At 42.9% G+C, this 15,117-nt stretch overlaps 1 protein-coding gene across 1 annotated transcript in view; it reads left to right on the top strand.

Moving 5' to 3' along the window:
* NAALADL2 (N-acetylated alpha-linked acidic dipeptidase like 2) overlaps nucleotides 1-15,117 on the top strand; it is a 962,837-nt gene that overhangs the window by 819,395 nt on the left and 128,325 nt on the right. The window contains exon 16 of the mRNA XM_075004140.1: nucleotides 12,404-12,499. Within this exon, the coding sequence (XP_074860241.1) occupies nucleotides 12,404-12,499 (96 nt within the window). The remainder of the gene's footprint in view (nucleotides 1-12,403; nucleotides 12,500-15,117) is intronic.

Below are 15,117 nucleotides of genomic sequence, written 5' to 3' on the forward strand. Positions count from 1 at the left end.
ATTTCAGTGTCAATTGGTTCTTGTCCTGTTCCATTCCAAAGCTCCTCATTTGTGACAAAGTCTTGCCATTTGATGTAAAGCATGTACCTCAGGCATCTGTTTATGAATGTCTGTAGCTTGTGATTTGAAGACTTTTTTGTACACCAGGTCTTGCATCCATACAAGAGCACACTCTTCATAGTTGTATTGAAGAGCCTTAGTTTGACTTCTCAGATAATATTTGTGAATTCCATATGGGACAGAGAATCTAGAATGCAGCTGTTGCTTTCCCTATCCTGGCATTGACATCCTTATCTATTCCTCCTTCTATCCCCATAATACTCCCCAAGTAGATGAACATCTTCCAGGTCTTCCCCTCCCAGTGTGGTGGTGGTATTGTTGGACTCATCGATCCTCATTGTGTTGGTCTTTCCCTTGTCAATGCTCAGTCCAGTCACCGAGGCAGTTTTGTCTAGAGTTGTGACCTTTTTTCTTTCATGCTTTCATGTTGTTGTGAAAGGAGGGCAACATCATTTGCAAAATGTAATGTGTTTGAAAAGTATCCACTGAATGCCTTGTTGATGGCCATCTGCTGTCCTGTTCATAATCTAGTCCATTGTGATCAGGAGTAGGAAAGGTGATAATAGGCACCCTTGTTGCATTCTTGACAGTATGCTGAAGGATTCTGTCAAGACACCATTGGGAACAACTTGGCATGTTGATGATTCATAAGTTGAATGAATCAAGTTAATGATTTTGGATGGGATTCCATGCTGGTGCAGTAATTTCCATAAAATGTCTCTATCAATGCTGTCATAGCTCTCCAGGTCCTTGAGACACACAAGCCACCTCACCATGACAGGGAATGGACCATGAGGTAGATTTACCCGTACAAACTTATGCCCAAATAAATTTGTTAATCTTTAATATGCACTGTTGTCACTTAGAAAGTGTAAAGCTATGGGACTGCATGGTCTAGGAGATTAATGAATGGATCTAGGATCATTTATCGTCAAATCTTCTTGACAGAGACTGAAAATTGTTGCTATATACAGGCTGAACCTCTCTAGTTCAGCACTCTTAGGACCTAACCAGTGTCGAATGAGCAAATTTCCCAGACCACAGGAGGTCAATATTGTCTAGCAGCATTACCAACACTTCCACTGCTTACTGGGCTCTTACAAGACATTTATAGGTAAAGTACAGCTAAATAACTGCACAAAACACTGTCAGTCAGGACTGGTGGCTGTAAACAAACTTTATGGGACCAAGGGAAACTTGGCCACACACGTAAGTGGTCCTCTGGTTAACAGAAATCACGCCAGATTACAGATGTTGCCAGAGGAAAGAGTGTTGGACTAGAGAGGTTCAATCTATATTAGCTGTATTACTAACATGAAATAAGGTTTACCTGAAGTTTCGATGGCCAAGTGTTCATATCTGACCAAAACCAAAACTCATGAAAATTGCAGTAGCTGGCACCTTTGTTCATAATATCAGCAAAGGCTGAAGACTGAGATTCAAACCAGGAAGCTATCCCTCCAGGTTGAATATGCTCACCAAGATGGAGAAGCTTGCAGTGTCTACGCTCAAAAGAAATATAGATGTGAAAGCCTCTGACTGGCATTATCCAGACCTCTCAGTCGTCTAAATCCTGAATGGCTTTGATATTTTTAAAAACAGTTTGGCTCTTTATTTCTTCTGTTCTGTCCTTTATCTATATGCTCTAATGCAGCATATTAAGTTACCATGTAGTGGCATCTTCATTCAGATCCTGATCTCTCCAGTACCTGAATTGGAAATGCTATGAAGACAGCATATTTAGCCATTTGGCGGGGACACTTGTGCTTTGTGTTTTCCTCTGACACACTCTGGCACTAGCTGCTGTAGAGACATTCTTAGCCTCAAAAGAGTGGGACCTCCATCACATAGGTTGCTGCCGTGATATTGTGGAATTAAATGATACCATCAGGAAAAATTGTGGGGGTGCAGAAATGGAGGTGATATTATACAGAATGATACAACGCCTTTTCAAAGTTCTTGAACAAAATGATTGAGAGTTTCTGGGGAGCGTTAAGGAAGAAAACAGTAACCTCACTTAGGCTGGGTCTACACTTACCTTGAATATCAACAGCTGCTACACAGTTTTGGGTACAACAATTGCTTGCCAAAAATTGATTTTGCAGTTGCTGCTATTTGTCCCTGTCCTCACTGAAGAATGCCAATGGGAGCGCTCCTCCCATGAGCATTCCTTAATCGTTGCAGCTTGCAAGGAGTTCTGGGTTTGACATTGACCCTGGAACGTGCTGTTTTGCACACCCTGGAAGATTGAACCTAAGCATTTGATCTTCCATGGCAAGTGTAGACTCAGCCTGAGATGCCAGCATTATCCACACTGATCAATCTCTACCAGACACAAATAAAATTGGTAAATGAAGATATCACAGCTTTTTTCTCTTCTAAGTTGAGGGTAAATGCACTGTGTGGTAAATGCTGATTTTTAATGGCAACAATTATGGCTCTCTAAGACATGTAATGGTACTTACCACATTTTAAACTCAGTGCCCAAAGATGCTGTGAGATTTAATTAATGTTTAAAATGTGTTGGATGAAAGGTGCAATGTAAATAGAAAAAGCATTACGTTCACAAGGGATTGCAAATGCGGTGCCCAGAAAATGAAAGGGAACCATTCTGGATAGCTTATTAATTGGGAAAGAATGGAATTAGTCAAGAAAATGACCCTAATAAACAAAGAGGAGATTACAATGCATATATCTCTCATAAATAAATGATAGGAAGCAAGGGGGATTATTTTTTGCATTTCCCATCCCCATTTAATTGATTCATAAATCAATTAATTACTGTCAAGAGACTTGAGGACAGCAGGAAATTGGGTCCAAATTACAAAGAAAAGGAGGCAATTTGTTTTAAGATTGAAAGCTGAATGTTCAATCGAAGTTTAATCAGAAATGACCCATTGTTTGAGAAGTGGAACATCAATTCCTTTCTAATTTTACAGAATGCTCCATTAAATGAGTACTGGGAGGATAAGGATAACTGATCATTTTAAAAGGCAGATGACAGGGAAAGGATGCTCTCTGGAGTCAAGTTCAAAATAAACGTGTTTTTCACCTGTCAGTTTTTCCTTTGAAGAAGACAGATTCAAAGAAGAGCAAAAAGCAATGCACTTTGGGGATTATTTGCATTACTTCTATGTATGTTATGAAAAATTTTTTATAAGACCTCTGAAGTATTGTCAGAGCAACAGACGTATGTAATCCACTCAGGTTCACATATTAACAGTTGGTAATCAGCTAGATCTCGACACAGGGTGGCAAGGGGGCATATATGAGGGATATATGCATTATAAATATACCAGGGGGAAGGGCGGATTTTCAACAGGCACATATTGGGTTTAGGTGCTACATTTCCAAGAGGAGTTGAGAGACTTCTGTGATTTTGAAGATAACTAGTTACATATGACATAAGGAAACTAATTCATTGTTTATTTTATTTTATTTTATTTTATTTTATTATTTTAGGAAACTTTGTGCAGGGTCAGGGGAGATTTCTAGCCATCTGCTTGGAGGAAGAACAAGAGAACAGGGTCTCTGGGTGTATGTCTACATTAAAGAGTTATTCCAGGGTAGTTTATTCTGGAGTTGTTATTCCAAAATAAGCTGTTACAAAATAACACTACAGATAAGCCCCAGAATAACCAAGACTTATTTCAAAATAGCGTGTCCACACACAATAGAGCCTAGTTCAGATTAGAACCCCTAGAAGCTGACAGGGTCTCTAATCCAAAGTACTATGCCTACCAAGCAGCTTTATCTCCATGGCCGTGTCTACACTAGCCCCAAACTTTGAAATGGCCATGCAAATGGCCATTTCGAAGTTTACTAATGAGGCACTGAAATACATATTCAGCGCCTCATTAGCATGTGGGCGGCCGCGGCACTTCGAAATTGACACGGCTCGCCGCCACGTGGCTCATCCCAATGGGGCTCCTTTTCGAAAGGACCCTGCCTACTTCCAAGTCCCCTTATTCCCATCTGCTCATAGGAATAAGGGGACTTCGCAGTAGGCAGGGTCCTTTCAAAAAGGAGCCCCGTCGCGACGAGTTGCGCGGCGTTGAGCCACATCAATTTCAAAGTGCCGTGGCTGCCTGCATGCTAATGAGGCACTGAATATGCATTTCAGTGCCTCATTAGTAATTTTCATTTTTGGCTAGTGTAGACATAGCCCATAATAGTTTATTTCAAAATGGCCCCTATTCTCTGTCTAGACAGCCCCTCTTTTGAAATATCCATTTTGAAATAGGCGCTCTATGTCATGAAATGAGGTTTGCCAAATTGAAGATAATTCACCTGCTGTTTCAAAATTATTTCAAAATAGCAGTTGTGTTGTGTAGACACTTGCAAAATTATTTAAAAATAACTTTGCTGTGTAGACAAACCCTAGAGGAACTAATATGAATCAACTAACATCAGTCGTCGCTTAGGCTGGGTCTACATTTAGTTTGCTTATTGACAGATGCTACGCAATTTTGGGTATACCAATTGCTTGCCAAAAATCAATTTTGCAGCCACTGATATTTGTTCCTGTCCTCACTGCAGAATGCCGATGGGAGCCGATGGCCGGGTAATGAGTGGTCTGTGAGCCTTATCACACCCGAGTCTTTAACTGCTAGGACTGGCAGTCCCTTCGCAGCAGGCAGCCTGTGTGGCTGACGGGTGCCCCAAAGGTTGGTGCAGAGAGCTTATTTCACCCGAGTCTTTAACTGCTAGGACAGACTGTCCCTTTGCGGTGGGCAGCCAGGGAGGCTGGCGGGTGCCCCAAGAGTTTGCTCCATGGAGGCAGCACGACTCAGTGCTCAGCTTTTACTGTACCTTGCCACTGACCAGGCTGATATAGCCAAACGGCTGAGGTTCTTTGTTTTGTGTTCGGCTGAGGTACAGTAACTGGAGGGAGTCAGGCTGAAAGCTTAAATAGTTGCTATTTATTAAAAGCAGAAACAAGAATCTTAATGGTTACAAGGTTATTGCTTTATTTTCTTAACTACTAGTAGGATGATACATATGACATGCCAATTAGATTACAAGTGAAAAAGTTACCCATTGGAGGACCAGATGCCTCAGCCTAAAGAGCTCTTACTATTAAATGTGCACAAAAGTACATTGCAGGTATAATTCTCACCCCTGCGTCCTTCGACTCCCGGCGTAGCCAACGTTGTTCACTGAATGCCTCAGGAAGAACTGTACGAGGAGGGCATCCCCCAGGGCCTCAGGAGGCAATAACCTTACCCGGCCAGCAGGTACAGGAAATTGGAGCTCAGTTAGAGTGGTCTGCTGGACCCTTCTTTATACCCCTTGAGTCACGCACATTCTCCCTTATCTAAAGGTATCAATTGTAGTGGTTCATCTTTGTGACGCCAGTTCTTACAAGGCAGTTGCAATTTAATTTACGCTTGTAAGATATTGGAGGGGTAGCCGTGTTAGTCTGGATCTGTAACAGCAACGAAGCATCTGATGAAGTGAGTCTGTGCTCACGAAAGCTCATGCTCAAATCTTTTCTGTTAGTCTGTAAGGTGCCACAGGACCATTCATTGCTGTTACTTGTAAGATAGAGATAACTAAATCATTAAGACAAGACATTCTTTTCGTATGGGCGGGTGATTCCCCTTCTGGGACGAAAATGTGGGTGGATCAATTATCAGTACCAGCCAAGGGCAGTTAGAGGCCATGTACTCAACAGCTAGGCTGTTAGCCCCCTTATCTGTATTCTTCAGTCCAGGATCACGCTGACACAGCACATCTGTGTTTTGAAGCATCAAAACTATGCTTGAGATAAGCGCATCTGTGCTTTCAAACATTCTAAGACTGCTGTTTCTCTGTACTTTGTGCTGGTCTGAGGCACCTAAGAGAGGTCGGCAAGGTGGAGTAGAGCAAGGGGGACTCGGGTGTGATAAGGCTCACAGACCACTCATTACCCAGCCATTGGCTAACAAAGCCCTCCTCCCATCAGCGTTCCTTAATCATTGCAGCTTGCAAGGAGTTCTGGGGTCCCAGCTAAACAGGATGCCATGTGCTTCCTCCTGCTGACAGTATCTTACCTGCTTCACCAACATGCAGGGTAAATCATCAGGACAGAGACCACAGTGGGTAAGAACTGGCATGGGGCTGTAAGGGCTGTCTGTCGGCTCTGTATCCTAGCATGCAGCTAGGATGTTAAGGGAAGGTACATATTAATGGGATGAGTCTTGCTTGGTTCAGGGAGGAAACGGGCTAAAAGGTTGCTGGAACTCCTGTTGCATGGAAGAGAGGTGAAAAGGATGGATAGACTCCTGTGCTATAAGGTTAAATCTCTTTACACAGACTTACTGTGTTTACCACATTGCCATTACTTAGCAAACTCTTATAAAAAACCCATGCATTTGTGAGTCTGCTGAAGGAATAAATAGGAATGCTTCATTCATCCTTTCACTGCTCAAAGTGTTGCCCTTGCTCTTAAATGCTGAGTGGTGTTCTTGAAATATCATGTGGGATCAAATCTTTGTCTATATTGTTTGAGATAAAGAGCGGGCTTCAGTTCATGGGAAAATTCATGTTGCTTCCTATGGTGAGCTTGATGTGTTAAAGACAGTATTTGACCTTATTTTTATGTAAGAACCAGCCAGAATGTGTGTTGGTTTCTAGTAGTTCTCTATAGTACAGTTAGCTACAAATTAACTACATGGGGAAGTATGCCAGATGCTAGAGAGGTATTTCAGACAGTATCCTTTTCAGTAGTCACTGACAAATGATATTGTTTATGGCCCCCACTTTTCTTTTGCTTATCATGTAAGTAAGGCTGGGGCTAGTCAGATTTTCTCTATGGCAGAGATACACATGGCTGAACAGAAGGATTTGTTGTTCGATTGTATTTTTCAAATGTTGGGGCCTAATACATCCCTCTGTGTAGGTTGTTGGAGGGGAGCAAAGGCAAGTGCAACTGGATGTGAAGGCACCAAAGCATTTTCTTGTCCTTTCCAGGGAGCTCTCAGGGCTGGGCCTCTACAGGTCAGGAAATGGTGGCAGGTCCAGACAGAGTTTGCAGGGCCCAAGGTGACACAAGGACAGCAGGGCCTGGGTGGTTGGAGTGCAGGGCCCCGAAGGACTGGGGCCCAAAGAAACCACCTTGCCCTAAAGCTAGACCTGCATGGTGTAGCTAAGAGAAGGTGGTGATCAGCAGGATTCTTTGTGAGTCAAAGGGGATGATTCAAACACAGGGAGGAATAGATAGTGGCAACATGGGTCCTCAGGGAATCAGACTACTAGTGAGAGTCACAAAAGCAACGTGAATGGAGCTAGTATCTTTTCTGGTGCAATTTGGTGCATGAGCTGAGTATCCACTGTACATACATGGTCCTTTCCACAAAGGCCAAAATGTCTCTTTCTTGAGTGGCAGATGCAGACAAAGCTCCGTGAGGAGATTTCTAGGAGAACAAAACTCTGTGAGGAGATTCTCCAGGAGATGCTGTCACTTCCTAGAGGAGGAAGATAATCTGTCCTCAAGTCACTCCTCAAATTTTGAAATCAGCAGGTAGCTAGTTGCCAGTCTCCATTAAAAACAGGATTAGAGTTGCTTGATGCAACTTTCTTCTTTGGCTGTGGAGCTGTGGCAGTTCAGGAGGCTACCAAATTATGGTATGGAGTAATCTATTTGAATTATGTGACTAGCAAAAGGGAGAAGAGACTTTAAGAACCTAGTGGTGACAGGGGTTATGGAATTAAATGAAATGAATATTAGAACCAAACAGACTGAAACTTCAACACACACAGGCTTGGATTACTTCTGACCATGTCCCCTCCCCTCAGGATAAGTATGTTCCATGTCTGAGTAATCATTAACAGCTGTGTTGTCATCGTTGCCATCACATCACTTTTTTTAACTTTTCACCTTCGAAATATTGCAAAAGCTAGCTGTTCTGCTTCCAATGCAGTGACATATGTCAGTGAATTTTTGAAGCCCTTACATCAATCATAAAATCATGTGGTGTTCTGCATCAGCTGTAATGTGACAGAAAATTATGTTTCTGTAATTTCATTTGAAAGAAGAAGAGCTTTGATTGATGGCTTCTGATCAAAGTTCTTGTGGCATCAATCAGGAATGTGCACAAGTTCTTTTTCCTTCTTGGCTAATGAGGATGATCACCATATGCCAGGTACCTGTTTCTGCTGCGATTTTGTGCATCCTGCGAGTGCATGTAAATGTGTATTGTGCCACACCTTTTGTTTAATGTGCTAGCAGTGCAGAATAACCCATGGGAGTCAACAAAACAGTAATTAAAATAGTTTAGAATGCCGTAGTGGGAAGCTGCACACAGCTTTTTTATTTATTAAATAAATTGATTCTTTATATATAAAAACCTGTTGTCAGTTAAAAGGGGATGTGTGCTCAAAATAGATTGTAGCATAAAAGTTTTGGACAAGATTTTTTTAAATAGGAGCTTAAAATTGGCAGACTGTTGGCGCCTATAGCAGTGGCCTGATTTCCAAAACTGCTGAGTACAAAAAAGCTCCAATTAACTTCAGTAAAGGCTATTGAGCACTTGGCAATTTAGAAAATCAGGCCACTTAGGTGTCTTAGCAGCCAAAATTTAGAACTGTATTTTTGACAACCTCCATCTATTTGGTAATAGATATTTGCTGATTCTTTCATTGGCTGCTTTGTTACATATACAAAGAAGGTGTCCTTTCTTTCAAGAGTATTCTCCCCACTTTTGCAGTGGTATAGAATAAAGTGTGGATTTTCTGGAGCATAAGTGCTGAACTGAGCAATTTGCAAAGTGATATTTGTAGGAATGTAAGGCAAGAATGAGGTTAAAAAACAAACCTTGTGATTCATGGCATTGGCTGTTTGCCTGCAGAAGTTGGAAGGAATTTTTCTCCCACATATATCTTAGGGCTAATTGACACATTCATTGGAATAATGCATGTTGTGTATTCCTGGGAACAGATATTCAGCAGATTCAAGTAAAGTAACAACTGCAATATGTTTATAATTGCAAAAGTCTCACTGCCTAGCTTATGGTGGTCTGGAAGCAAGTGCCTGTTTACAGGAAAGGGGGACATACAGGAGGTTCATAAGGAGGTCAGTGTCAAAAAGACACACATAACTCAAACAGCCTACACAAATACACATTCACTACAGAGGGCTATATACGTGTGTAGTCTATATAATGCAAAAGACTAGAGGCAAAGAAAAGGATAGGTGGACCAGTTGTAGCTGATATGGCAAATCTAATGTAATTGTTTCCTTCAGTTACGATTAATAAGGTACACAAGAACATGGATAAATAATGCAATTTTTCTATGTTATTTATTTGATTGTAGTTGTGTGGATAATGATTAACTACATTAGTGCTGCTGCAGTAGGCAGACCACGTGCTATTACTGAAGTGGGCCAATTCCTGTATGAACATTTAAAGTAAAGAGGTGATGAATAGGGGTGATGAATCACTCTTGACATCTGTATTGTATCTTTATAATAAATGGCTTCATGTGTATTCTTGTCTGAGGTCTTAGAAAAAATGTGTGATATTCCTGTGAAGGGAAGAATGCCATCAAGCAATGTCTTACATCATTTACTATTTTGATATTTCTATGACAAATTATACAATGTCCAAATCTTTGTGTTCAGTCATGCATCTGTGTTCCAATACCATCATTTCAGTTTTTGCAGAAGTGCTAGGACTTGTGGGAAACCATCAGAAACAGTCAGCCGAGGAGGAAAGGGGAACAGTGACAGATGTATTGATATAGGCATATATGAAGTATCTCTTTGTTTGTCCTCCAAACTTCAAAGTTCTATAGAATTACAAATGATGGGACAAATTTTATGTGCCTACCCACAGCTCCCATTGACTTTCCTTGGCTACGTCTACACGAGCCCCAAACTTCAAAATGGCCACACAAATGGCCATTTCGAAGTTTACCAATGAAGCGCTGAAATGCATATTCAGGGCTTCGTTAGCATGCAGGCGGCCGCGACACTTCCAAATTGATGCGGCTCGCCGCTGCGTGTCTCATCCTGACAGGGCTCCTTTTCGAAAGGACGCCGCCTACTTTGAAGTCCCCTTATTCCCATGAGCTGATGGGAGTAAGGGGACTTCGAAGTAGGCGGGTTCCTTCCGAAGAGGAGCCCCGTCGGGACAAGACGCGCGGCGGCGAGGCACGTCAATTTCTAAGTGCCACGGCCGCCTGCATGCTAATGAAGTGCTAAATATGCATTTCAGTGCTTCATTAGTAAACTTCGAAATGGCCATTTGCTTGGCCATTTTGAAGTTTGGGGCTCGTGTAGATGCAGCCCTTGTGTCATTATGTGTTTTTACAGAGATCCCATTGTTCTTACTAGTGGAGCCATAATTCACACATATTTTATGGGCTGTTTTTTTGTTTGCTTGTTTTTTAACTTGGAGGGATGAAACTTCATTTGAATTAATACCAGCTAATTTCTCTCCCTCCATGTGGCTTCCTGAAGCTTAAACCATTAAAAGCTCCAGAGTCTGCTCCCAGTTATCATAAGCATGCGGAAAAGGTTAGAGGGTGCAGGCATTACAAATCAGTCTTGTTAAATTTCAGAGCAGTGTACACTGTTTTTAACCAAAGCTTTATTTCACCACTTCACAGCATGCATTCTGTAAGGCTATGTCTACATGACAGTGATCTTTTGAAAGAACTTCTTTTGAATGAGTGCATCCACACACAAACAAGCATATTAAAAAAATCAATCCGCTCTTTATATCGAGGATGTCCACACAGCCCCTGCACTTTTGGAAGAGTGGGCCAGGGATAGAAAAGTCCAGTGCCATGAGGACTGCCTTTTTCGAAAAAAGGGCCCACAGAGCAGAAGAGGGCTTCTGGAAGAAGACCTGTGTTCTTTCGACTTTGGATCAAAAGAGCGCATTTTGTGTGTAGACTTACCACATGTTGTTTCGAAAAAGCCAAATTTTCCAAAAGAACTTGCTAGTGTAGATGCAGCCTAAATGTCTAATCACACAAATCCAAACACCCTTGCCTATCCCCTGCCCCACCCCTTCCCTGTGGTCCCACATCTGCCCCATCACTCTGGCTCCCCTCCCTTGTTGGTCACACTTCCCCACCCTCACTCACTGGGGCAGAGTATTGGGGAGAAGGAGAAGAAATGGGGTGCAAGCTTTGGGAGGCAGTTTGGGTGTTGAAGGGAGATTAGGATAGGGTAGGAATTTGGGGTGTAAGAGAGGGAGCAGATTAGTGGCTCCAGTAGGGGATTCAGGGCTGGAAAAGAGGGTTGGTGTGTGTTTGGGGAGATCAAGGTACAGGCTCCAATGAGGTGACTCTTACCTCAGGTGTCTCCTGGTCATTGGAACTAAGATCGACTTCCTGACTGCCGTGGCTCTGCTCTGCTCTCTGCTCTGCTCACATCCCTGCAGCCACGGGAGAGTGGGGGATAAGGGAGGCCAAGTGGTTCTTCATGCTGCCCTCACCTGCAGCTGCCTGTAGTTCCTGGCCAATGGGAGCTATAATGTCTGTGATGTGTTGGGTAGGATAAAATGGAATGTTGGATAACCAGGGGCTGGATAATCACTCTCTCAACCCTGCGGCAGCTGGCCAGGGTCATCCAGCCCCCAGCAGTTCACCCTGGGCAGCTGGCCATGGCCCCTGGGGAGCAAGACCTGCAAGAGCTGGGAGCTTGCCCTGGGCAGCTGGGAAGCCAGCAGCCAGCCCCTTGGCAGTCTGCCTTGGTCAGCTGGTTCCAGGGAGCTGGCCCCATGGCAGCCTGTCCCGGGCAGCAGGCATCTGGTGCTGGTGAGTAGGCAGCAGGCCTGAGGACCCAGCCCTGAGCTGCTGAGAACCAGCCCCTGGCAGCTGGCAACTCACCCTGCAGAAGCCAGCCCAGGCAGCCTGAAGCTGCCCCTTGCTTCCCCCAATTATCTGACATTTTTGGTTATCCAACCATCTATCAGTTTAGTTTATGTTAGATAATCAGGGATTTACTCTGTGTGTGTGTGTGTGTGTACAGACAGAGACATACACATACAGAGTGTATGAAATATGTATCTCTTCTGAAGATTTAACATGACTGATCACTTGACATATCGAATTGCTAGCTTAAAATGAAATCAATGTGGATCTTCTACCTCAAGGTAAAAGACTCATTTGTATTGGGAAACAGAATTATGAAGCCAAGCATCCTTCCAGAAACAGTTATAAAACTAGTGTTTTGTGTCTTTTTCAGCAGCTTGGAATGAGTCAGTCAAATCAGTAAGATGTACTCTAATAATCAGCATGAGTTGTAAAATAATGCACGGTCCTTTAAATCTTGAAACTAAATGCAGTAAACGTCTGATGAAGGAAATCTGTTTGGAGTCCTGAAAGGTTTCTGTTCTCTCTTCCACAGAGTCCAAGCTTTCTCTTTGAAGCACTATTTCCTACAGATAACACAGTGACTGAAGAGCTGGATCCCTCATTCAGCCTGCATGAGACCATTGCTAAGGTAAGGGAAATTGAGGCACCTTCTTTGAGTTACAAATGCTTTATTTCATGTGAAGAAATAGTGCTTGTTTGTCATACAAGTTGTTTTCAAAGACAAAATGTCTTCTTCCCAGGGATTTGTTTCCAAGATTTCCAAGATAGAAAATTGCACTACTGGGAATACTAATGAGATTGCATGAACAAAGTAAACTTCTAATCCTGTATATGCAGGATTTTATGTAACTTTCAATCTCAGGGTCAGTGACACTTGGCACAATTGAATGGGTACTTTGGTGCAAGAGATTGACTTCCTCTGGATGGCAGGACATTGCACTTCCACCATCTTCCTTTTTTGTGGTAAATCTACTACACATGGATGGCTAATTTGTGTCTGGGACACCATAAGAATTCTTCCTGGATCTTCCCCTGACTGTGACTGAATAAGTGTATTTCCCAGGTAACTTAGACAATTCACTTTCTGAACTATGCTGGCTGGGGTCAGCTGCCCCAATACAGAATGGGTTACTGAAGGTTAGGCAATTGGTTTTGGATGCCCTGTAGGCAGGGTTCAGTCCATGGAACAGATAATATTATTGTCCAACAGCTTCTAATGAATGGTCAACCTGACCAAGTCCAAGGTCAAACGTGCATCTAAAATATCTTTTCTGGCTCTTCTCTCAGCCTTCTAATATGACCTGAGTATCCCTCCAATCAACCTACTAGTATAGCCAAGCAACCTCTCCTAGATCATACAAGATGCTCTTAGTTCCCCTTTCTTCATCACATTCTTCCTGGGGTGGGTTGCCTACTCTATACAAAGCCTGAACAGGTGAAATAGGCTAATTAATCTTATAGGCTGAATCTGCAGGAGAGCTAAGGATTGATAATGTGTAATGGCTGATGGAGCCTAGCTGCGGGTGGAGCTAGAATAGGCTTATAAACAGAGAAACTGTGGCTATACTAGCTTCTGCCTTTTGCAAGGGGTATGCTAATGAGCCACTTTGGCAGATGCTAATAAGGCACCACCATGAATATGCAGTGCCTCATTAGCATACTGTCACCCGTGTGTGTTTTGAAAGTGGCACTTTCGAAATGCACGCTGCCCACGTAGACTGGGGCCTTTCAAAAGGACCCCCTGGACTTGGAAGGCCCCTTCTTCCCATTTGGTTTTGGGAAGAAGGGGCTTTTGAAGTCCGGGGAGTCATTATGAAAGGCTTGTCTACACGGGCACTGTATGTTTCGAAAGTGGCACTTTCAAAATGCATGCAGATGCCGTTATGCTAATGAGGCACTGCATATTCATGGCAGCACCTCGTTAGTATTTGCCAAAGTGGCTCATTAGCATACCCCTTCCGAAAGGCAGGGTCTAGTGTAGCCACAGCCAGAATGTGCATGATGGGAAAAGGACTGTAGGGAGGAGCTCTGTAGTTAGACTCTAGAGAGGAAGGGACTTTGTTAGGTTGAAGGAGGAGTTCTAGGCAGAAAGTCAAGCCCAAGATTCTTGCTGGAAATTGGGAAGGGCAGTTAGCTGTGGGGAGCTAACAGGGGAAACTCCAGTGGTAAACCCAGAGGTAGGCCGGAAGATAGAAACAAAAGCTAAGAAGGAAACAAGTGAAGCAGCAAAAGGGTCAGAGCTTGAGTGAACCACAGCCGCTGGGCATAGGGTCCTTTGCTTGGAAACTGGAGTAGTGGCCATGCCTGAATTCCTCTGGAATTGGAAGACTGCCTGCAGTGGCACCCACACAGCTGATCAGGTGAGACTTTGTTACCCTGGAAGGGGAAACCTGTTTAATGACCTGGCCAAAGACACTACCATAAAGGGGAAGCACTCTGATTCATAAAGAACTAATCCCCTGTTGCAGCCACAAGTAGATGCCTCAACTAGAATTCCAGTAAGCCCAGGTTCTACCAAGATGTAAGAATGCAAACAAATAGAATTAAATTCAATCAATTTATTTTTCTTAAGTTACAAGTGTGTGAAAAAGGACTGCTTATAAGGTATACATGCATGCATCTTGTGAAGTGAATTCTTTGCACATTTCAAGTTATTTCATTTAGAAGAGCAGATGTTATGGACGCACTTCTAAGAAAATATCACGAGACTCTTCAGGGTGCAGACTTAGCGTGTAGGCACACCAGCTGAAAGTTTCAGGGTAAGAAATCAGGGTCAAACAAATCTTTTGATTAGAAACTAGAAGCTATTTCACTGGACTTTTTACTTGACACTGATTTCCATGCTATGGGTTCCAGTGTGACAGCTCACTTTTTACATTGTGACTGGTACCTGCTCTTGGAGAAATTTAGGCACGGGGGTACAACGTATAAAAGAAAAGGGCTTAAATTAAGCCAGACATGTATGGTAGCATACCTGCACTGCATAACATTGTGACTCAACTACCATTTTACAGTGTTTATTCAGTCATGTCTGTGCTTAGAATGTACAAAATGGATACATGCACATTTTTCTATATAAGGCATGTGTCTGATGTAGCAAGAATAAAATACACAGATCAGAATTCCAAATGTCAGGAGCCAGACTCCAGGGAGATGAGGCAGAACAGACACTACAGAGTGGGTTGCCTAACAAATACTTACTATTTTATTGATTCACATGAACCCACTCGAGTATAAAAAGGAATA

This window comes from Carettochelys insculpta, chromosome 10 (assembly GCF_033958435.1).
Source record: "Carettochelys insculpta isolate YL-2023 chromosome 10, ASM3395843v1, whole genome shotgun sequence".
Classification (NCBI taxonomy): Eukaryota; Metazoa; Chordata; order Testudines; family Carettochelyidae; genus Carettochelys; species Carettochelys insculpta.